Source organism: Oncorhynchus nerka, linkage group LG24 (assembly GCF_034236695.1).
Source record: "Oncorhynchus nerka isolate Pitt River linkage group LG24, Oner_Uvic_2.0, whole genome shotgun sequence".
In the NCBI taxonomy this organism is placed as follows: Eukaryota; Metazoa; Chordata; class Actinopteri; order Salmoniformes; family Salmonidae; genus Oncorhynchus; species Oncorhynchus nerka.
This window is the reverse complement of record NC_088419.1, coordinates 47,134,334-47,159,122: the sequence shown is the minus strand read 5'-3', so window position 1 is coordinate 47,159,122 and position 24,789 is coordinate 47,134,334. Positions and strand designations below refer to the sequence as shown.

Sequence of the window (24,789 nt, the reverse complement as noted above, 5' to 3'; positions counted from 1 at the left end):
GCCTCAATTTTTGCTGCCGTATGTGGTAATTTCACTAGGAGCTGACCCATCTTCAGTATTGTGAAGAAATTCTAATGTTAAGGTTAAGACTTGACTGGAGAAAGCTGATCAGAGAGCAGCGCTCCCTTTCTTTCGAGTCAGTATTGAAACCTACTCCAACGATGCATTTAGCGACGGTTCTCTCTGCCTGGTGTTTTGGGAAACGCATGCTACGTCTTTCGGCTGTTGTAGGAAAGATGCATCGTTGGGGAAACCGGGCCCAGAATATTAAGGATCAGTGAAAGAAAGCCATGTAAATACACACCGTCGTCTCCTTTGATCTTGTCTGATCTTGTATATTTTTTTTAGGGTTAGTAAGTTATTTATGAATAAAAAAATAGAACTGGTTTGGAGATCCATAAGGTGCAAAATATATTGGTGAAACAACGAGTGTGGTTTGATTCATCCTGAAAGTTACCTTATTCAATTGTTCAATCCATGAAATATTGGAAGGTGAGAAAAGTACAATAGGGTTGAACAGTAGTCCTATAAATCTACCCTAATAATCCTCACTAATCGTGGAACTATGAATGCAACGGTCCATTCCATAATGATTCAAATAGGCTACATGTCCAAATGTATTGCACAATTTATAATACGGTAGCCTAATATTATCCACTATTGCTAGCGATTCTCAGTAACAACCACATGCATGGGACAGAGGAAACTAACAATGTAGGATAATGGAATGATGCAAAACGTAAGGAATCTAAGAAGGAAGTCAGCGACAGTTATAGATGTATGTGGGTATAACTGACGATTGATACCAATAGTGGCTAATATTTAACACAATACAAATTGTAAAAAGTAGAATGACAAGTTGCTCGACCTTATTTCATCATGCACTAAGGTGGTGAAATTATGAGGGAATTAAAGTCAGAATATGACGTATCTGTAGACACACCTCTGCCTTGAATAGCGGGTGAATAGCATGCTATTCTCATGCTTAAGATCAAGGTCAGAATACGCGTAGAGCATAAAGTGCATAAAAAGGGAATCGTTCCATTTAAGCATGCTTAATTCGGGTCGTAATTACACTAAAAGAGATTTGAAAGTCTATGTTTGAGACAAAATATGTCACCAATTACTGTTCCAAAAGGATTTGTAAAAAAATTGTGGTGCTCTAAACATGTGCAAATTCCCATAGGAACACAGGCGTTTTAAAAACGCTTGTGCAATGTGTCATGCCTTAATTCCTTGTCTTACCGGAATGATATAGGGTACCAGTGAAAGGTTTGGACACACCTACACATTCCAGGGTTTTTCTTTATTTTTACTATACTCTATATTGTAGAATAATAGTGAATGCATCCAAACTACCAAATAACACGTAATCATGTAGTAACCAAAAAAGTGTTCAACAAATCAAAATATATTTTACATTTGAGATTCTTCAAAGTAGCCACCCTTTGCCTTGATGACAGCTTTGCAAACTCTTGGCATTCTCTCAACCAGCTTCATGAGTTAGTCACCTGGAATGCATTTCAATTAACAGGTGTGCCTTGTTAATATGTGGAATTTCTTTCCTTAATGCATTTGAGCCAATCATTTGTGCTGTGACAAGGTAGGGTTGGCATACAGAATTAGAGGTCGACCAATTAAGATTTTTCAACGCCGATACCGATTATTGGAGGACCAAAAAAAGCCGATACCGATTTATCGGTATTATTTGAACTTAATCTAATACATCAATAACCTATATTTAGTCTCAAATAATGAAACATGTTCAATTTGGTTTAAATAATGCAAAAACAAAGTGTTGGAGAAGAAAGTAAAAGTGCAATATTTGCCATGTAAAAAAGCTAACGTTTAAGTTTCTTGCTCAGAACATGAAAACATATGAAAGCTGGTGGTTCCTTTTAACATGAGTCTTCAATATTCCCAGGTAAGAAGTTTTAGGTTGTAGTTATTATAGGACTATTTCTCTCTATACCATTTGTATTTCATATACCTTTGAATATTGGATGATCTAATAGGTACTTTAGTATTGCCAGCCTAATCTCGGGAGTTGATAGGCTTAAAGTCATAAACAGCGTAATGCTTTTACGCATTGTGAAGAGCTGCTGGCAAACGCAGCCGAAACTGCTGCATATACCCTGACTCTGCTTGCACAGAACACAAGAGAAGTGACACAATTTCCCTAGTTAAAAGAAATTCATGTTAGCAGGCAATATTAACAAAATATGCAGGGTTAAAAAATATATACTTGTGTTTTGATTTTAAGAAAGGTATTGATGTTTATGGTTAGGTACACATTGGTGCAACAACAGTGCTTTTTTCGCGAATGCGCTTGTTAATTCATTGTTAATTCATCAGCCTACTTCACCGTTTGGCGAAGTAGGCTGTGATTCGATGATAAATTAACAGGCACCGCATCGATTATATGCAACACAGGACAAGCTAGATAAACTAGTAATATCATCAACCATGTGTAGTTAACTATTGATTATGCTAAGATTGATTGTTTTTTATAAGATAAGTTTAATGCTAGCTAGCAACTTGCCTCCTTGCTGCACTCACTGTGGTGGTCAGCCTGCCACGCAGTCTCCTCGTGGAGTGCAATGTAATCGGCCATAATCGTGTCCAAAAATGCCGATTAACGATTGTTATGAAAACTTGAAATCGGCCCTAATTAATCGGCCATTCCTATTAATCGGTCGACCTCTAGACAGAATACAGCCCTATTTTGTAAAATACCAAGTCCATATTAGAGCAAGAACAGCTCAATTAAGCAAAGAGAAACGGCAGTCCATCATTACTTTAAGACATGAAGGCCAGTCTCTACATGAAAGCTGAAATCTCTACCTATCCATTGTCCGTAGCTTATGCCTGCCCATACAATAACCCGCCACCATGGGGCACTCTGTTCACAACATTGTGCATTCGCCCACACAATACCATACACGTGATCTGTTGTTGTGAGGCCGGTTGGAGGTACCGCCAAATTATCTTAAATGACTTTGGAGGCGGCTTATGGTAGAGAAATGGACATTCAATACTCTGACAATTGCTCTGGTGGACATTCCTGCAGTCCGCATGCCAATTTCACGGTCTCTCAAAACTTAAGACACCTGTGGCATTGTGTAGTGACAAAACAGCACATTTTAGAGTGGCCTTTTACTGTCCCCAGCACAAGTATGTCTGTTTAGTGATCATGCTGTTTAATAAGCTTCTTGAAATGCCACACCTGTCAGGTGGATGGATTATCTTGGCAAAGGACAAATTCTCACTAACAGGGATGTAAATACATTTCAGCACAATTTGAGAGAAATAAGCTTTTGTTCATATGTACAATTTCTGGGATCATTTATTTCAGCTCATGAAACAATGCAACATTCCAACATGTACAGTAGCTTACTGTGTTCTGCAGGTTATCATCTAACCAGTGATGTAAAAATATCTCCAGTTTCTGTGTGGTTTTTGAGTTGTGGTAGTTTCAAAAGTGCAACCCCCCCACCCCTTTAAAACTGTGTTTTGACATTGAGGTGTTTATCAAAATCTTGGCAACAGGAAGCAGCGACAGCATCATTTTCAACATTAACTTTCAATGGTATTGTACTTAATTGTGTAAAAACGAATGAATGAGTCCAAAAACATGCACTGATTGAATTATTTTGATGATATACCAGAAATCACCAAAATGTGTTTGCCCTGTCTAGTATTGAATCATTGGTGACTGGAAGTTGAAAAATATCTCTTCCTTTCATTTGGGTTGCCGACCCCGGGTTTAGAAGATATAACTAAGGGAACATGGGGCTGAGGGAACATGGGGCTGAGGGAACATGGGGCTGAGGGAACATAGGGCTGAGGGAACTGAGGGAGCATAGGGCTGTGGGAACTGAGGGAGCATAGGGCTGTGGGAACTGAGGGAGCATAGGGCTGTGGGAACTGAGGGAGCATAGGGCTGTGGCAACTGAGGGAGCATAGGGCTGTGGGAACTGAGGGACCATACGGCTGAGGGAACGTAGACATGGTCAGGCTACTCAGACCATAAATACGCTAGTGTACACCATACGCTGTTTTAAAACAGCTAAATGGACATATTTTCATTATCATAGGCTACTTCACAAGCACAAATATTATTCTTACTACAACATGTGTTTATATACCTATTTATAGTAGGGGTCCCCAGTATTCCACTAGTTACACTTGATAGCGATTTAGACAAGACATCAAATGTCAGGAATCAAATGATAATACATGAACCTAGGTTTTGTTTTATTCCGTAGATTTGGTTTCACCACTGTACATCAGGTAAGTAGTCTTTAATCTGTTGACATGTAAGTGATATATTCTGAGCTGGTAGTAACATTACATAACAGCCACTATGAACATACAAGGCATGTATGACAAAGTTATAACCTATAGTTATTATTTGAGTTCTCGTACAATTGTAAGAGCTCATGACTTCACCGCACTTAATCGGGGTTGAACCATATTGTTGGTTAAGGGCTTGTAAAGTAAGCATTTCACACCTGTTGTATTCGGTGCATGTGACAAATACAATTTGAGCATGTGGTCTCAGTTATACTGTACGTCCAGCAGTTGCCATTTTCCTGTCCTTAATCTCCCACTATGCTGAGATAATGTAAAATGGGTGTTGTTGACCAAAAACATGGTTCAACAGTGGCCCAAGAAAGCCATAGTGCAACGACAGCCACTATAACCCCCTGTATTCCCTAGCAGTGCATACGATTTCCTCGATAGTGAGCCCCGTTGTTAACCAGGGTCATGTTCATTTGGGCACACTGTAACAAAATGTTAGAAACCTATTGCAATGGGGGGGGGGTAGCTTTCTTTTTGGACGAGTTCAGATAGTGCCTCCTCGTTTCCGACAGCTTTCCATTTTGTGAAAATGGACTTGGACGGTAAGGGACTAACTACCTGGACCTGTTCGATGAGAAAAGCTTATTTTCTGATTTTTTTGGGCAAAAGGCTTCAAAACCTTTGGTACCCTAATGAACATGATCTCGCTCCTCTCCTCAACCACTCTTTGTGTTCTCTGGGCAGATACAGCTTTGACGTTGGAGAGCAAGACCCTGTTCACATATGACGAGTCCTACTACGAGTACGTACCCGACAGGCTACCGTGGCATGGGGCCAGACGCCTCTGTAGCCAGCGCTCGGGGGCCTTAGCCACGGTATCCAACACCTTCGAGAACCGAGAGCTCACCACCTTCTTAAAGTCCCTGAACATAACTCACCCCGTGTGGATTGGCAGGAAAGTCATGACACACTTAAAGAGTGAGTTCAGTCACTATGCCATTGCCATATTTGACAGCTTTAAGATTTCAGCACCTTCTCTGTATTTTTTTATTTATTTTTTATTTCACCTTTATTTCACCTTTATTTAACCAGGTAGGCTAGTTGAGAACAAGTTCTCATTTGCAACTGCGACCTGGCCAAGATAAAGCATAGCAATTAGACACATACAACAACACAGATTTACACATGGAATAAACAAAACATACAGTCAATAATACAGTAGAAAAAAAAGAAAACAAAAAGTCTATATACAGTGAGTGCAAATGAGGTAAGATAAGGCAATAAATAGGCCAAGGTGGCGAAGTAATTACAATATAGCAATTAAAAACTGGAATGGTAGATGTGCAGAAGATGAATGTGTTAGTAGAGATACTGGGATGCAAAGGAGCAAGAAAAATAAATAAATACAGTATGGGGATGAGGTAGATTGGATGGGCTGTTTACAGATGGGCTATGTACAGTATGCTACCCACGACTGCGTGGCCACGCACGCCTCCAACTCAATCATCAAGTTTGTGGACGACACAACAGTGGTAGGCTTGATTACCAACAACATCGAGACGGCCTACAGGGAGGAGGTGAGGGCCCTCGGAGTGTGGTGTCAGGAAAATAACCTCACACTCAACGTCAACAAAACTAAGGAGATGATTGTGGACTTCAGGAAACAGCAGAGAGAACACCCCCCTATCCACATCGATGGGACAGTAGTGGAGAGGGTAGTAAGTTTTAAGTTCCTCGGCGTACACATCACAGACAAACTGAATTGGTCCACCCACACAGACAGCATCGTGAAGAAGGCGCAGCAGCGCCACTTCAACCTCAGGAGGCTGAAGAAATTTGGCTTGTCACCAAAAGCACTCACAAACTTCTACAGATGCACAATCGAGAGCATCCTGTCGGACTGTATCACCGCCTGGTACGGCAGCTGCTCTGCCCACAACCGTAAGGCTCTCCAGAGGGTAGTGAGGTCTGCACAACGCATCACCGGGGGCAAACTACCTGCCCTCCAGGACACCTACACCACCCGATGTCACAGGAAGGCCATAAAGATCATCAAGGACAACAACCACCCGAGCCACTGCCTGTTCACCGCGCTATCATCCAGAAGGCGAGGTCAGTACAGGTGCATCAAAGCTGGGACCGAGAGACTGAAAAACAGCTTCTATCTCAAGGCCATCAGACTGTTAAACAGCCACCACTAACATTGAGTGGCTGCTGCCAACACACTGACTCAACTCCAGCCACTTTAATAATGGGAATTGATGGGAATTGATGTAAAATATATCACTAGCCACTTTAAACAATGCTACTTAATATAATGTTTACATACCCTACATTATTCATCTCATATGTATACGTATATACTGTACTCTATATCATCTACTGCATCTTTATGTAATACATGTATCACTAGCCACTTTAAACTATGCCACTTTGTTTACATACTCATCTCATATGTATATACTGTACTCGATACCATCTACTGCATCTTGCCTATGCAGCTCTGTACCATCACTCATTCATATATCTTTATGTACATATTCTTTATCCCTTTACACTTGTGTGTATAAGGTAGTAGTTTTGGAATTGTTAGTTAGATTACTCGTTGGTTATTACTACATTGTCGGAACTAGAAGCACAAGCATTTCGCTACACTCGCATTAACATCTGCTAACCATGTGTATGTGACAAATACATTTGATTTGATTTGATATGTCTCACAGTAGGGTCTTTGTTAGAGGTCGACCGATTATGATTTTTTAACGCCGATACCGATTATTGGAGGACCAAAAAAAGCAGATATCGATTTTTATATATATATTTGTAATAATGACAATTACAACAATACTGAATGAACAATGAACACTTTTATTTTAACTTAACATAAATACATCAATAAAATAAATTTAGTCTCAAATAAATAATGAAATGTTAAATTTGGTTTAAATAATGCAAAAACAAAGTGTTGGAATAAAAGGAAAAGTGCAATATGTGCCATGTAAAAAAGCTAACTTTTAAGTTCCTTGCTCAGAACACGAGAACATATGAAAGCTGGTGGTTCCTTTTAACATGAGTCTTCAATATTCCCAGGTAATAAGTTTTAGGTTGTAGTTATTATAGGACTATTTCTCTCTATACCATTTGTATTTCATATACCTTTGACTATTGGATGATCTAATAGGTTCTTTAGTATTGCCAGCCTAATCTCGGGAGTTGATAGGCTTGAAGTCATAAACAGCGTAATGCTTTTACGCATTGTGAAGAGCTGCTGGCAAACTCAGTAAAGTGCTGTTTGAATGAATGCTTACGAGCCTGCTGCTGCTTACCACCGCTCAGTCAGACTGCTCTATCGAATCATAGACTTAATTATAATATAATAACACACAGAAATACGAGCCTTAGGTCATTAATATGGTCAAATCCGGAAACTATAATTTCGAAAACTAAACGTTTATTCTTTCAGTGAAATATGGAACCGTTACGTATTTTATCTAACGGGTGGCATCCATAAGTCTAAATATTGCTGTTACATTTCACAACCTTCAATGTTATGTCATAATTACGTACAATTCTGGCAAGTTAGTTCGCAACGAGCCAGGCGGCCCAAACTGTTGCATATATCCTGACTCTGCGTGCAATGAACGCAAGAGAAGTGACAAAATTTCCCTAGTTTAATATTGCCTGCTAGCATGAATTTCTTTTAACTAAATATGCAGGTTTAAAAAAATACACTTCTGTGTATTGATTTTAAGAAAGGCATTGATGTTTATGGTTAGGTACAGTCGTGCAACGATTGTGCTTTTTTCGCAAATGCACTTTTGTTAAATCATCCCCCGTTTGGTGAAGTTGGCTGTCTTTGTTAGGAAGAAATAGTCTTCACAGAGTTCGCAACGAGCCAGGCGGCCCAAACTGCTGCATATACCCTGACTCTGTTGCACAGAACGCAAGAGAAGTGACACATTTTCCCTAGTTAAAATAAATTCATGTTAGCAGGCAATATTAACTAAATATGCAGGTTTAAAAATATATACTTGTGTATTGATTTTAAGAAAGGCGTTGATGTTTATGGTTAGTACACATTGGTGCAACGACAGCGCTTTTTTCGCGAATGCGCTTGTTAATTCATCACCCGTTTGGCGAAGTAGCGTGTGATTCAATGTTAAATTAACAGGCACCGCAACGATTATATGCAACGCAGGACAAGCTAGATAAACTAGTAATATCGTCAACCATGTGTAGTTAACTAGTGATTATGTTAAGATTGATTGTTTTTTATAAGATATGTTTAATGCTAGCTAGCACCTTACCTTGACTCTTTGCTGCACTCGCATAACAGGTAGTCAGCCTGCCATGCAGTCCCTTCGTGGAATGCAATGTAATCGGCCATAATCTGTGTCCAAAAGTGCAGATTAACGATTGTTGTGAACTTGAAATCGGCCCTAGTTAATCGGCCATTCTGATTAATCGGTCGACCTCTAGTCTTTGTGCAGACATTGTAAATTGGACTGACGGCAGCGCCGTTGGCCTTACTATCCTGCAGTCTAGTGAATAAGTTTTTGCAACCTAAATATGACTACAATTGGAGTTGCGTAATATCGTTCCGTCCCTTTTATGTCTGTGTCCAAGTTGTATAATGAACGTGACTGTTCTCTCTCTGCCCACCACTCAAAGGTTCCACCGAGACCCTTATCCTGGAGTTTGACGGGAGATCCGACGTGAAGAACGCGCGCCTCCTGCACAAGTTCCCCGCCATGTGCGAAGTGACCGTTTGCACCCGTGTCCGCTTCGATCCGACCTGCTACGGATTTTCCACTGTCTTCTCTTATTCCATCCAGTCATTCATTAATGAGTTCCAGCTCCGCGCCAGGCTGATCCAGGGCCAGCCCGTCCAGCTGGCTCTGTTGGTCCATGGCATGCACGGGCCCTACCAGGAGGCCTTCCGCCATGATGGCTCCTGGCACTCACTGTGCGTGAGCTGGTCGCGCCACGGTGGACGCTGGGCCCTGTTTGCCAACGGCCGCCCGGTCAACCGGGGCGACAGCCTGTACAGCGCAGGTGACGTGGGCCCTGATGGCCACTTCATCCTGGGCCAGGAGCAGGACTCGTTCGGGGGCTCGTTCAAGAGTGCAGAGTCCTTCTCGGGTAGTCTCACGCAGCTGCACATTTGGGAGCGGATGTTGAACGACAGCGAAATCCACACCATGGAAAAAGACTGCTCTCCCGCCTCATCTGGGCTGGTATTCAAGTGGAGCGCCACAGTCCTGGAAGTGGAGTCCTCCCTGAAGAGGCTCTGGGGAGACTCGCCGTGCCAAGGTAAGGACCACGTGGGCGGACATGCATGATTTAAAGCGGACTACCCCTGGAGCTAGGCTGGGCTGTCCCAGCATTCATTCTCTCTCTCTCTCTCTCTCTCTCTCTCTCTCTCTCTCTCGCTCTCGCTCTCTCTCTCTCCTCCCCCCTCTTACCTGTTATGAGTTCCAGAGCCTGCATTTTGAGGTTCCATGTCTCTGTCCGGCAGTTCCCTCTTCCTTCATGAATAGGGGAGCAGATTGGCAAGTTGTAATTGGCAAACTCAGCCCAGTAATGGTTGTAAATATTTAATGTGCGTGGTAATGAATCCCACCCTTCAAAACAAACTCTCCTTTCTGACATCGTCGTCTCAGCTGCCTGGGCTCTCGTTATGGAGACCGTAGGGAATAGTGTCCCAAATGGCACCCTATTCCATACATAGTGCACTACTGTTGACCAGACCTGGTCAAAAGTAGTGCCCTATATAGGGAATATGGTGCCATTTGGTAACAAAGGAGAACACACAGGCAGATGTTATATCTCCATATATATCAGACCCAGACAGTACAACCTCCTTCCGTTCCTTATCGGACCATTTAAGAATGTTGACTCATTCTGACATCATGTGAAACCCAGCACATTAGGAGTGCACATGCTTTCTTTTTCTATCAGCTTTTTTACTTCCTAAAAGCATTGCATATCCATTGCACAGCCAGAAGAGGGTGGGGCCTCCCCTCTGAGCCTAGTTCCTCTCTAGGGACTTTATTTTAACAAACCTAACGCAAATGGGCTTATGGTTTAGGGTGTCCACCCTGAGTATGGAAGGTTGTGACTGAAAAATGAGACCTGATGCGTCTCTGCTTGGCACTCAGCATTCAGGCGATAGATTGGGGGTAAGGCCCTGCGATAGACTAGTGTCCTGTTCCACGGAGTGTACATCAAGCTGCCTCACGCTACAGAAACAGGAGATAGGCACCTTCCCTATGAGCCGTTTCGACTCGCACAAGCCAAGGCTCTTGCAAGACTACTTACTTACTAATTCAATGGTAAATCTAAGCGTTGGCGGTAGGGCTATAAGTCCGGGGGTGTGTCAAATATTTTTGCTATTTTCACAGCTGGAATTATGAGTGAAATAATTGATGGTGGCGCGAAAGGGCTGGGTTTTGATTAATAAACAAGTTGTAGGTGTGACAAGGGCTTGGCCACTGACTGGCCAATCAACGTATTCCATGGCTTAATACTGCATGCGATTGTCTCAAGTTCTGTATGTTATTGACTGTCTTTGCGTTTTCTTCAACTCCAATTCAGCTGGGGGCATGGACTATTCTCGTCCTGGTCCATTGTGGATTGATATTACACTTCATTAAATAGTATAGGCCACAGTAACGAGTAATAGCAACAGTAAAAAATTGTGCTGAGCAATTAACCGAAATTTCGCTCATTTACATTTTTTTAAACAACTAATTGAATGTTAGTTGTTTAAATATTTTCATTACATTTAGTTTTTTTTTGGTTGTTGAGTGCAATGTGCAGTTTATCTAGCGATAAATCAGATCAAGCCTGAACTGTGAGATGTAGTAGGGAGGTGTAGTTTCCAACAGGCCAATATTCTACATAGTTTAGCAAAGAAAACATGGTAATTAACTACAATGACCATAATCCATTGCGCACCTACTTGTCTGTTCTGAGATGGAGAAGAGACAGAAAGAACTCGCAATTGAAAGGGATAAAGAGCAGTTGTTCATGAGGTATCTCTACCTGAAAATACATGATCTAAGATTGATAGTTGGTATTCAGCAGTTTTAAAATTATGTGTTTTTTACTTTGAAGAACTATTAAAAAAGTGATTTGTGTCAGACGGCATAGGCAACAGTTCTATAGAGATGAGATGATGACTTGGAATTAAATAATAGTCTTCAAATAGGCCTAAAACAAATGTAAAATACAAAACAATTAAAATATTTTATTAAAGTAAAGTAATGTGAATACATTATGGTTAATAAGTGATAAGCAGTAATGGCAGTCATTTTATTAATAGTTTTTCTGTGGGGGGGTGAAACTGAAACAGCACTCCTAAAAGCTTAGTACTAGTAAAAGAAAAATGAACATCCAGTGTTTGCTCAATAGCCTATGTTTGGAGTGTTGGCAGTCAATATTGTTGTAATTGGCTTTAAAAGCCTAGCGTACTCATTGCACTTCTCCTAAAATAAAAATACTAGGTTCCCGTAAAATGTATTGTATGTGTGAGGCAGGTTCTCAATAAGCAAAATATATATACTGCATTATAGCAATGCAGTTGATACTGCATTATAGCAATGAATCATTTAAATTATGCGGAGCCAGTTCAGAAAATAAACCTGAGTGCCCCTCCTCAGGCTGACGCATCAGCTGAGATGGCATCTACTGTGTTAGAGGCTAGTATCAATCACGCCTACCTTAGTTGGCGGTCTATTTAAGCTGACCGGGTCTGCTCACTCATCCTGCTGCCACTTACTGTTACTATGTGCTGGCTTCTTGTTCCCACCATCACCCCAGCCTCTCTACCTGTTAGGTTCTGTGTTCCTGCCGGGGGGATTGTTATAGCTTACCGCACTCACTGCCTGTAGGCTATTTTATATTGATGCTTTGCTTGGACAGTGAGCTACCCTGATGGAGCAGAGCCTATATCGCCAAGACTTGCACTATCCATTGCTTAATAAATGGTTAAACATATTTCTACCTGGTGTTTTCTTTCTGAAATAAGTTTGTAGGAGTGCGTCTTTGGTAACCGGATGAGATGCTCTCTTTGGAGATGGGTATGGATACTTGAAGAAGCTAAATGAAGTATGCAGGTAGGCGCATACAGTGCATTTGGAAAGTATTAAGACCCTTTGACTTTTTCCGCATTTTGTCAACATTACAATCTTATTCTAAAATGGATATCATAAAAAAAAATCTTCACACAATACCCAATAATGGCAAAGCGAAAACAGGTTTGTAGAAATGTTAGCAAATGTATTAAAAAAAATAATATATATATTTTAAAGAAACTATTCAGACCCTTTGCTATGAGACTCGAAATGAAGCTCAGGTGCATCCTGTTTCAATTGATCATCCTTTCGATGTTTCTACAACTTGATTAGAGCCCACCTGTGGTAAATTCAATTGATTGGACATGATTTGGAAAGGCGCACACCTGTTTAATATAAGGTCCCACAGTTGACAGGGTATGTCGTGTCTGTTGACTTATATCTCCCTCACTAACTTTAAGCATCAAATCAAATGTTATTTGTCACATACACATGGTTAGCAGATTTTAATGCGAGTGTAGCGAAATGCTTGTCAGAGCAGCTTACTGATCACTGCACCTGTACACAGCCCATCTGTAAATAGCCCACCCAACTACCTCATCCCATATTGTATTTTTTTTGTTGCTCTTTTGCACCCTAGTATCTCTACTTGCACATCATCATCTGTACATCTATCACTCCGGTGTTAATGCTAAATTGTAATTATTTCACCACTATGGTATATTTATTGCCTTACCTACCTAATCTTACTACATTTGCACACACTGTATATAGATTGTTCTATTGTGTTTGTTTATCCTATGTGTAACTCTGTGTTGTTGTTTTTGTCGCACTGCTTTGCTTTATCTTGGCCAGGTCGCAGTTGTAAATGAGAACTTGTTCTCAACTGGTTAAATAAAGGTGAAAAAAATAAAAAAATGTCAGAGCAAAAACCAAGCCATGAGGTCGAAGGAGTTGTCCGTAGAGCTCCGAGACAGGATTGTTTCGAGGCACAGATCTGGGGAAGGGTACCAAAACATTTCTGCAGCATTGAAGGCCCCCAAGAACACAGTGGCCTCCATCATTCTTAATTGGGAGAAGTTTGGAACCACCTAGACTTCCAAGAGCTGGCCGCCCGGCCAAACTGAGCAATGAGGCGAGAAGGGACTTGGTCAGGAAGGGGACCAAGAACCCGATGGTCACTCTGACAGTGCTCCAGAATTCCTCTGTTGAGATGGAGGAGGACCTACCAGAAGGACAACCATCTCTGCAGAACTCCACCGATCAGGCCTTTATGGTTGAGTGGCCAGACAGAAGCCACTCCTAAGTAAAATGCACATGACATGCTTGGAGTTTGCCAAAAAGCACCTGAAGGACTCAGTCCATGAAAAAAAAGGTTACCTGGTCTGATGAAACCAAGATTGAACTCTTTGGCCTGAATGCCAAGCATCACATCTGGAGGAAACCTTGCACCATCCCTACGGTGAAGCATGGTGGTGGCAGCATCATGCTGAGGGCATGTTTTTCAGTGGCAGGGACTGGGAGACTAGTCAGGATTGAGGGAAAGATGAACAGAGTAAAGTACAGAAATATCCTTGATGAAAACCTGCTCCAGAGCGCTTAGGACCTCAGACTGAGGCAAAGGTTCACCTTCCAACAGGACAACCACCCTAAGCACACAGCCAAGACAACACAGGAGCAGCTTTGAGACAAGTCTCTGCATGTCCTTGAGTGGTCCAGCCAGAGCTCGGATTTGAACCCAATCGAACATCTCTGGAGAGACCTGAAAATAGCTGTACAGCAACGCTCCCTGTCCAACTTAACAGAGCTTGAGAGAATCTGCAAAGAAGAATGGGAGAAACTCCCCAAATACAGGTGTGCCAAGATTGTAAAGTCGCTCTGGATAAGAGCGTCTGCTAAATGACTTAAAAGTAAAATTGTAGCGTTATACCCAAGAAGTCTCGAGGCTGTAATCGCTGCCAAAGGTGTTTCAACAAAGTACTGAGTAATGGGTCTAAATATTTATGTAAATGTGATATTTCAGTTGTTTTTTTCCCATAAATTTGCTCAAATGTATTAAAACCAGTTTTTATGCTTTGTCATTATGGGGTATTGTGTGTAGGTTGATGAGGGGAATAAAACAATTTAATCGTTTTTAGAATAAGGCTGTAACGTAACGAAATGTGTGGCAAGTAAAGGGGTCTGAATACTTTCCGAATGCACCGAATGTGTATATGTTTAAGGATGTGCAGTATATTTTCTGTTCAAGGCACATTGACTAAACAACTTTATGGATATGCTGCTTTGCAAGGCAAGGATAAAACAGAAAACATGTTGCTGTATAACCAGCCTTAGTAGCCTAGGCCTAGGTTAAGGGTAGCGGAGGGCTTGATACGAAATGGAAAACAAGAAATCATTTTTTTTTTAAACAACAACCATATTTCTACACAGGGTGGGGTCAGAAGCATGATATCATATATCTCTTCTTGTTCCATGGCACTGTGTGCACACGTAGGCCTAAGACTCTCACCTGTGCGATACTGCTAAACCAGCCTTGATTAAGAGGACATGTCTTTTCCATGGGCACTGTGTGTCATGGGTGGATAGTCTGCTATTCCGCTCTCAAAATCCATGCCATTGTCAAATGCGTTACCATTAAGACCTGCTTTTTGTGGGTCTTATCTTCCCATTAGCGCTGGGAAGATTGTTACTTTTGCGCTTGTTTTTAAGGACATACCTAAAATATTGACACACCTCCCACCTCAACGCAAGCGAGTTGATTTTAGACAGGTAAATTGCCGAGCCTGGAGTTAGACTCTTGTCTTCCTTCTACTAAGTTTTTCCCGGACAATGTGCTACTGCTTTTGCTTGCTGTTTGGGGCTAGGACAGGTTTTAGGGCTGTATTCCAGAATTCCCGGTTGGAGGATTTCGTATTTTGATCAATCCTTCCTGATTCTAGGAATCCTCCAACCTGGATATCTGGAAAACCTGAGAATTTTTGGAAAGTTACTGTAAGTTTGCAACCCTCGACAATTTAATGTAAAGCACTTGTGACATATAATGATTCTAAAAGGTCTTTAAAAAATGCATTTGATTGATTGATGTACAATGGACTTATCTTTTTGGCTCCCTGTTTTTTTCTGTTATTTCTTCCTTACTAGCTAACAGCAGTGAGTTGGCCGACGAGTTCCTGTACTCCCTGTTGGATTCAGATGTGGTGCCATATCACAACTTCTCTGAGGTGGTGGATGCACCTCAGGCTGGAGAGTGTGTCACCTTTGACCCCCTGAGTGGAGGCTGGGGCTTAGACGTTTGTGACAGTCAGAGAGGTGCCGTCTGCCAGTTTGAGAAAGGTGATCGCTCACTGATAACAGTTAAATGTCATCGAAATATGATCTAATTATTTCTAAGCACACACAAATCAATCAAAGGGGGAGTGCATGTTTTTTTGGGGATTAAACAACAACATCCTATGAGATACAACTTTTAAAAGTTAAGCGTCACCTGTCTCAAATAGACTCTTGTTATGTTATGGTGCCAATGTAATAAAAAACTCTGGCCCTGCTTGGGTACTTTCAAAATTAAACTTAGGATGTGTTCAGAAAGGTGATGTGTTTAGAACGTTATATAAATGGGATTAATAGAGCTAGCAGGATTCCCTATTCTACATGTCAAATATTTGTTTTACACAATACATTTATATCTGGACATTCGATAACGTTGCACCCATTCAAGCAGACCCAAGTCATTCCATCGTTTAGGTAATCACAAATCTATAATTGGTTAAGTTACGTCTACCTCCGTAGATACCTTGCTTTCACCTATCCAGTCACCTTAAAGGGGCAATCCAGGATTCGAACAACAAAGCGGTCAGCCCGCCACTTCTTTTGGTAAACAGAGTGATGAGGCTGGAGAAATGTAATTGATAGACAGAGCTATGGACGCAAGGACTGACCACCCATGAGATCAAAATGATAGTGTTAGCCATGTTTTGAAGCTATACAGTGTTTATTACATTGTTTACTTGGCATGGAATAAAACAAGCTTATATTTGGGGTTCTGATTGGGTACAACAGTTGAACTAAGCTCATGAGGCATTTACATGTTATGGATGTACCAAAGGATGGTTGTACCAGTCCCCCATTGCCCCTTAAGTCAGAAGGGGAGAAGGGAGGGGGTTGTTTTAAGATGGTCATACCAAGGATAATTTAGCTATTTGATTTCGAATTTTAGGACCTGTTTTGGTATCAAAAAAAGTACATAAAACAATTAATTGATGAAACATTAAATTTGGCCTTACTGCTATTTGCCCATAGAAACACATTGAATAAAAGATTCATATATGACAAAACAAATCAACAGTCAATAAAAGAAAGTGTCTGTCCTATATCTGAGAGATATAATAAATATCAGGATTTTAGGCATCCTAGAGCAAAATGTGTTCGTGAGAGTCTCACGTTTCAGTATTAGTGTGTAGCCCAATCTGTTCAGACTTTAGAGACAGAAGTTGGCAGATCGGCGGAACCGACTTCAGACGAGTCTCGTGGCTCTTGTGGGGGTAGTAGAGCAAAACGGAGAACACCATTGTGTTTGGGAGAGTCTCATCTGTCTATTGAGTAGTAATACATTCGGACGCTACAGATGTTTTTGTGAGAAGACCGATTTTCGGGATGTCACATGGTCTGACAAACACCACTGTAGACACGCCACCTTCCACCGTAGATGCGGAAGACCGCCATTGGTGGATGAAGTGATTTGAGACGCTGCCCATGCAAAAAAAAACACTATATCTCTAGCTTAAACAAAATTATTTTGATGGGGATTTTTGTATTATGCTAATTATATTTCCACTGGGGCACGGACATCAACTCTGGGCGGTTGTTTATGTTTTATTCAGTATATCCCGAGATATCTCATACTAACATTGTTTTGTTTATTTTTTTTATTCTAGAGGTGTTGGACATCTTCGGCTTTCCCAAGACAGCGTTTTTCATTAAGGTGAGCAAAGATGCGCTCGACCAACCCTGTAAATTGGAAGGTTCACCCAGCTGTAGCCTATTAGTTTCACGCCATTCAAATGCAGCTTTATCAGTCTGGATTCTGCGTCCAACAACCGCAAGCCAATGGCAAAATTAATATGCATCTCCCCTGGGTCATTTAGAGTTGCGTCCCAAATGGCACCCAATTCCCTATGTAGTGCACTGCTTTTTACCAGGGTCCTTAGGGCTCTGCTTAAAAGTAGTGCACTATAAAGGGCATTTGGAACATAGCCTTAAGCCTGTGTCACACCAAAGGTTTTCTGTTATATTGACAAGATAGTTGAGTGACTGCTCCAACAATGGAAATGCATGTCCTCAAAGATGGAAGGCAGGGGGGAGGTGGTGAGATCAGCTGTGTGGTGACCATTCTAGCCAGTGTGAACAACTATATTCCGATATAGTTGTTTATATGAGTGCATCCATTTATATCAGTGCATTTATAACACAACCATTACGAAACTTAGTTTCGATCAAGTAAGCCTCACGTACCAAATTAGGAATGACATTTTTTGTTGTTGACCAAATTTGACACTCATTGACCTCCATTAAAAAAAATCCTCACTTCGTTGTTTTATTTAGGTAGACAGATTTTGGATTGAGTAAACCCTCTTGCTTTGCAGCTTCCTCTGGTCGGTCACACAAAGCTATTTGGACACAATTTTTGTTTCAGATGCAAGTGACATCTTCTCTAGCAACTTTGCTAATACATGAAGCAATTCAAAGGCAATTGAAATTTCATGCAACATCCAATCCTGTCATACATTGGAGCTCCCGAGTGGCGCAGCGGTCTAAGGCACTGCGTCTCAGTGCTAAAGGCATCACTACAGACACCCTAGTTCGAATTCAGGCTGTATCACAACTGGCCGTGATTGGGAGTTGTCCGGGTTTGGCCGGTGTAGGCCGTCATTATAAATAAGAATTTGTTAACTGACTTGCCTAGTTAAATAAAGGTAAAAATAATCAATAATAATAATAATCACATCATGGTTTCATAAATTATTTGTTTATCCTAACGCTTGGTAATTGGAACATCCTCGATATAGACAAAATACTGGCTGAACATTTTAGCTAGCTAACCAAAATGTTGCCTATTTGTAAATCATGTTTTACCAAGCTAGCTAGCTAACCAAGCAGTTCATGTTGGACAATTTCAGTTGAAACTGGAGAGAGAAAGGTCTGGGTTCACTTTTAAAATTAAATGTATTGACCTCCAGACCATGTATATAAACCATGACTTGCCATGGTGACTAGAATTGTTTATACATTTCCTAAATGGCATGTCTCTTTTGTTGTAGTTTGCAGCAGCACTGACAGCTGTGTTGACATGAAAACTGGATCTGATTTCCGATTGGAATGATATGACTAGTCAAGTAAACTTGCTCACAAATTGTTCATTGAATACAGTCAGATGCAATGCAACTAGGCATAGACGACGCTAAAAATCTTTACATAGTTGGAGCACTCTACATAATCATGTCGTCCTGAAGTCTGCAACCGATGTGCTCACATTAGATGAGTTTTCTAACATTGCAACCTGTCTAGTCCCCTCCTTGACTTGCAATTTCCAGATGTGTCAGGGCCCGCCTCCTACTCTGTGTGGCTGTAGGACAAGTTGCACAAGTAGGCCCGCACAGACTACTATTTTAGCCGTCTTATGCCACGATTTTTGCTGTCCCAGACAAAATTTCCACATCGTGGGCAAATTATAATTGCAAGTCGCATCGTAGCACCCCTATCACTTCACAAGACATTTTCTGGCATGTCAGAAAAATAACCGGGACCTCGGGAGAGTGGAAGACGCGTAGTCGCATTTCATTCACCCACTTTCATTATGCGACCTACGACGTCTTGGTCAGAGCATACGGCGTTAGAATTTATTTGCGATCCCAGAAATTTGTCGTGGATCTCAAATCGTGGCAAAATCGCAGTTAAAAATCATGTAATGTATTATACATTACACGATGGCGTCACACTGAGCAACCCAGATCCAACTTCGTTAGAAGCAACATACAGTGCCTCCAGAAAGTAGTCATACCATAGATCTACACACAAGACCCCATAATGACAAAGTGAAAACATGTTTGCTAATTTATTGAAAATGAAGTATAGAAATATCCAATTTACTTAAGTATTCACACCCCTGAGTCAATACTTTGTAGAAGCAGCTTTGGCGGTTTATAGCTCTGAGTTGTCTTGGGTGTGTCTGTATCAGCTCTGCAAACCCGGATTTGAGGATTTCCTCCCATTCCCCCTTGCAGATTTTCTCAAGCTTTGTTAAACCATTACAGTCTAAGCCGGGGAGGGTTCTGCTAAGCCATGTGGAATTGTTTTAAGAAGGTACCAAGGTACCAAAATGATCCATACCAAGGATCATTTTGCTATTTGATTTTGAATTGTAAGACCCCTTGAAGTATCAAAAAATATATAAACAAATTATTGAATTTACATTTTTATTGGACCTTTACTGCTATTAGCCCATATAAACACATTGAATAACAGATTCACTACATGGAACAACAGATAGTCCCCCCCCCCAAAAAAGTGTGTTTACATGTGTTTAACCCCTTATTTTTGGAACTAAACAGTCTCCATAAATACTTCCATAAATGTTTTCATTTGGTACCAGGGGACCTTCAGACTAGTCTTGTGAGGCCTGTGGGCATCCTAGAGCAAAACAACTGAAATGTACGTGTTCTTTAGAGTATCACCTTTCTACAGATGGGTTATATTAGTGTAGCCCAAACTGTTCGAACACTACAGACAGAAGTTGGCAGATCGGCTGTACCGACTTCAGACGAGTTCCAAGACGTTTGTGGGGCTCGTAGACCAAAACATTCGGACACTACAGACAATTTAGTAAGAAGACCGATTTTCGGGATGTCTCATGGTCTGACAAACACCGCTCTAGCTCTATGCTAATTAGATTTCCACGGACATCGATTCTAGGGGGTTAATTTAGATGGGGAGCGGTGGTGAACAGCAATCTTCAAGTCTATCCACAGATTTTCTATGGGATTCAAGTCTGGGCTTTGATTGGGCCACTCAAGGACTGTCACATTCTTGTTCTGAAGCCATTCCAGCATTCCACCTTTTAACAAACACCAGGCGTGCGTGCGGTCATTATCGTGGAAAATACATAATTAGTCATTCTATCCCATGTTTTACTGTTTAAAGAATTATCTTGTTATATGCTGGTGTTTTTCTAACCTGATACAACCTTGTCTTTGTGGGACTTAGTCATAAGACTGGGCGTATAGCTAAGGTCAGCTTGGGAGCGGCCGCAGCATGTGACACCCCGTGGGTTTACTATCTGCAGAAAGGAGCACATTATAGTGTTTTTCAGTTGTGAATGTGCTAACTAATTACCTTTTACACACTATCTGTTGACTGCCACGTATACAGAAAGGGGTTGTATGTATTTCCTCTATAAAAGCAGAGACCGGGCTATGTTTGTTAAGCTTTCAACTCTGAACCGTTCTTGGTGATGTTGATTTTTGCAAATCTTATGATAAAGTGTTGTTTGAAAGAATCTGGTCTCTCTTCCCTTTGATTATATATTCCACAATATCACGTGCCTTTTTCTCAGGAGTGGCTTCAGTCTGGCCACTCCAATAAAGCCCAGATTGGTGAAGTGTTGTAGAGACTGTTGTCCTTCTGGCAGGTTCTCCCATATCAGCCAAGGAACTCTCTGTAGTTCTGTCAGAGTCCTTCTTGCCCGGTTGTTCAGTTTGGTCAGACAGCCAGCTCTAGGCAGAGTGTGGGTATTTCCATATTCTTTTCAATTTCACAATGCTGGAGACCACTGTGCACTTGGAAACGTTCAACACTCTAGAAATGTTTTTTTTTACCATTCCCCAAATAAATGCCTCATAACAATTCTATCTCAGAGATCTACAGACAGTTCCTTGGAGTAGCTGCTCTGACATGCACTGTCAACTGTGGAACCTTTCCACTGGGGCACGGATTTCGATTCTAGGTGGTTAATTTTGATGGGGAGTGGTGGTGAACAGCAGGTGTGTTCTTTTTAAATCATGTCCAAACAATTGAATTGGCCACAGGTGGACTCCAATCAAGTTGTAGCGACATCTCAAGGATGATCAAAGGAAATTGGATGCACCTGAGCTCAACTTGGAGCGTCATAGCTAAGGGGTGTGAATACGAACAGTACCAGTCAAAAGTTAGGACACACATACTCATTCAAGGGTTTTTCTTTATTTTTGACTATTTTCTACATTGTAGAATAATAGTGAAGACATCAAAACTGTGAAATATGGAATCATATAGTAACCAAAAAAAGTGTTAAACAAATCAAAATATATTTTATATTTGAGATTCTTCAAAGTAGCCACCCTTTGCCTTGATGACAGCTTTGCACACTCTTGGCATTCTCTCAACCAGCTTCATGAGAAATCATTCTTAAATAAAATAAATTTGTGGAGATGGAAGAACCTTTCAGAAGGACAACCATCTCTGCAGCACTCCACAAATCAGGCCATTATGGTAGAGTGGCCAGACTGAAGCAACTCCTCAGGAAGTGACACATGACAACCCGCTTGGAGTTTGTTAAAAGGCACCTAAAGAACTCTCAGAACTTGACAAACAAGATTCTCTGGTCTGATGAAACCAAGATTGAACTCTTTGGCTTGAACGCCAAGTATCACGTCTGGAGGAAACCTGGCACCATCCCTACGGTGGAGCATTATGCTGTGGAGATGTTTTTCATCGGCAGGGAGACTTGAAAACCTGCTCCAATGCGCTAAGGACCTCAGACTGTTACTAAGGTTCACCATCCAACAGGACATTGACCCTAAGCACACAGCCAAGACAACGCAGGAGTGGCTTCGGGTCTATGAAGCCGGGTCTTTATATTCATAAAGTCTATGAGCCCGGACTTGAACCTGATCAAACATCTCTGGAGAGACCTGAAAATAGCTGTGCAGCGACACTCCCCATCCAACCTGACAGAGCTTGAGAGAATCTGCAGAGAAGAATGTGAGAAACTCCCCAAATATACATGTGCCAAGCTAGTAGCATCATACCCAAGAAGACTTGAGGCTGTAATCGCTGCCGAAGGTGCTTCAACAAAGTACTGAGTAAAGGGTCTGAAAACTTGTGTAAATGTGATATTTAATTTTTGTCTTAAAACCTGTTTTTGCTTTGTCATTATGGGTATTGTGTGTAGATTGATGAGGTGGAAAAAATATTTAATCTATTTTAGGATAAGGCTGTAATGTAACAAAATGTGGAAAAAGTCAAGGGGTCTGAACTAGAGGTCGACCGATTATGATTTTCACCGATGATACCGATTATTGGAGGACCAAAAACCCCGATACCGATTAATCGGCCGATTCCTTTATTTTTTTATTTGTAATAATGACAATTACAACAATACTGAATGAACACTTATTCTAACTTAATATAATACATCAATACAATCAATTTAGCCTCAAATAAATAATGAAACATGTTTGATTTGGTTTAAATAATTCAAAAACAAAGTGTTGGAGAAGAAAGTAATATGTGCCATGTAAAAATGTGTGCCATGTAAAATATGTGCCATGTAAAAAAGCTAACGTTTAAGTTCCTTGCTCAGAAAATGAGAACATATGAAAGTTGGTGGTTCCTTTTAACTTGAGACTTCAATATTCCAAGATAAGAGGTTTTAGGTTGTAGTTAATATAGTATTTATAGGACTATTTCTCTCTATACCATTTGTATTTCATATACCTTTGACTATTGGATGTTCTTATAGGCACTATAGTATTGCCAGTGTAACAGTATAGCTTCCGTCCCCCTCCTCGCCCCTACCTGGGCTCGAACCAGGAACACATTGACAACAGCCACACTCGAAGCATCGTTACCCATCGCTCCACAAAAGCCACGTTCCTTGCAGCGCAAGTGGAATAACTACTCCAAATCTAAAAGCGAGTGACGTTTGAAACAGTATTAGCGCACACCCAGCTAACTAGCTAGCCATTTCACATTGGTTACACCAGCCATTAGGCTGATAGGCTTGAAGTCATAAACAGCGCTGTGCTTGAGAAGAGCTGCTGGCAAAACGCACAAAAGTGCTGTTTGAATGAATGATTACGGGCCTGCTGCTGCTCAGTCAGACTGCTCTATCAAATCAGACTTAATTATAACATAATAACACACAGAAATACGAGCCTTTGGTCATTAATATGGTTGAATCCGGAAACTATAATCTCGAAAACAAGACGTTTATTCTTTCAGTGAAATACGGAACCGTTCAGTATTTTATCTAACAGGTGGCATCCCTAAGTCTAAATATTCTTGTTACATTGCACAACCTTCAATGTATGTCATAATTACGTAACATTCTGGCAAATTAGTTCGCAATGAGCCAGGCAGCCCAAACTGTTGCATATACCCTGACTCTGCGTGCAATGAACGCAAGATAAATTACACAATTTCACCTGGTTAATATTGCCTGCTAAACTGGATTAGTAGTTATAACTAGTGATTATGATTGATTGTTTTTTATAAGATAAGTTTAATGCTAGCTAGCAATTTATCTTGGCTTCTACTGCATTCGTGTAACAGGCAGGCTACTCGTGGAGTGCAATGGTTAGAGCGTTGGACTAGTTAACTGTGCTTTTGCAAGATTGGAACCCCTGAGCTGACAAGGTGAAAATCTGTCGTTCTGCCCCTGAACAAGGCAGTTAACCCACAGTTCCTAGGCAGTCATTGAAAATAAGAATGTGTTCTTAACTGACTTGCCTAGTTAAATAAAAGGTATAAAAATACAAATTTTTTAAAAAGAAGATGGATTTCGGCGCCCAAAAATACAGATTTCCGATTGTTATGATAACTTGAAATTGGCCCTAATTAATCGGCCATTCCGATTAATCGGTCGACCTCTAGTCTGAATACTTTCCAAATGCACTGTAAATAAGCCCAATAGACATTCCCATTCAAGTCAAAGTTCGCTAATGTTCTAATAGTTATTTTTATGGTTCAAACCACCATGTTTTTCACCAAGGTGATTGAGGACATGAGCATGAACGCGTCGTCTGAGAAAGACTTGGTGTCGCTGAGCGGACTGACTACCGTGCTGGTCAGGGTCCTGGAGGCCAGTCCGGACATCCTCACGTCCACCGATGTCCTCTACCTCACCGAGATGATGAAACTGGAGGCCACCACCACCACCCAGGAGGTCAACCATGCCCAGGGGGGCCTAGACTCTGCCGAGGCCATGGTGTCCATTGCCACCAACTACCTGAAACTGGCCAGTCTCATCCTGGACTCTAAGAGGGCCACCCAGTGGCTAGGTCGGCCAGAGGACGTTGTACGTTTTCAGTGTTCACACGTTTATATAATGTATTACACCAGCAAACAGAAGTGGTTGCAATTACGTATTTAATGA

The 24,789-nt window shown here is 41.2% G+C and overlaps 1 protein-coding gene across 3 annotated transcripts in view; it reads left to right on the top strand.

Annotated features, from left to right (window-relative positions):
• Positions 1-24,789, top strand: part of LOC115108049 (adhesion G-protein coupled receptor D2) — a 154,452-nt gene that overhangs the window by 2,612 nt on the left and 127,051 nt on the right. For all 3 annotated transcript variants that reach the window (XM_029631952.2, XM_029631954.2, XM_029631953.2), the window contains exons 3-8: positions 4,269-4,293; positions 5,050-5,283; positions 8,977-9,618; positions 15,525-15,716; positions 17,315-17,361; positions 24,406-24,711. In XM_029631952.2, the coding sequence (XP_029487812.1) occupies positions 4,269-4,293; positions 5,050-5,283; positions 8,977-9,618; positions 15,525-15,716; positions 17,315-17,361; positions 24,406-24,711 (1,446 nt within the window). The remainder of the gene's footprint in view (positions 1-4,268; positions 4,294-5,049; positions 5,284-8,976; positions 9,619-15,524; positions 15,717-17,314; positions 17,362-24,405; positions 24,712-24,789) is intronic.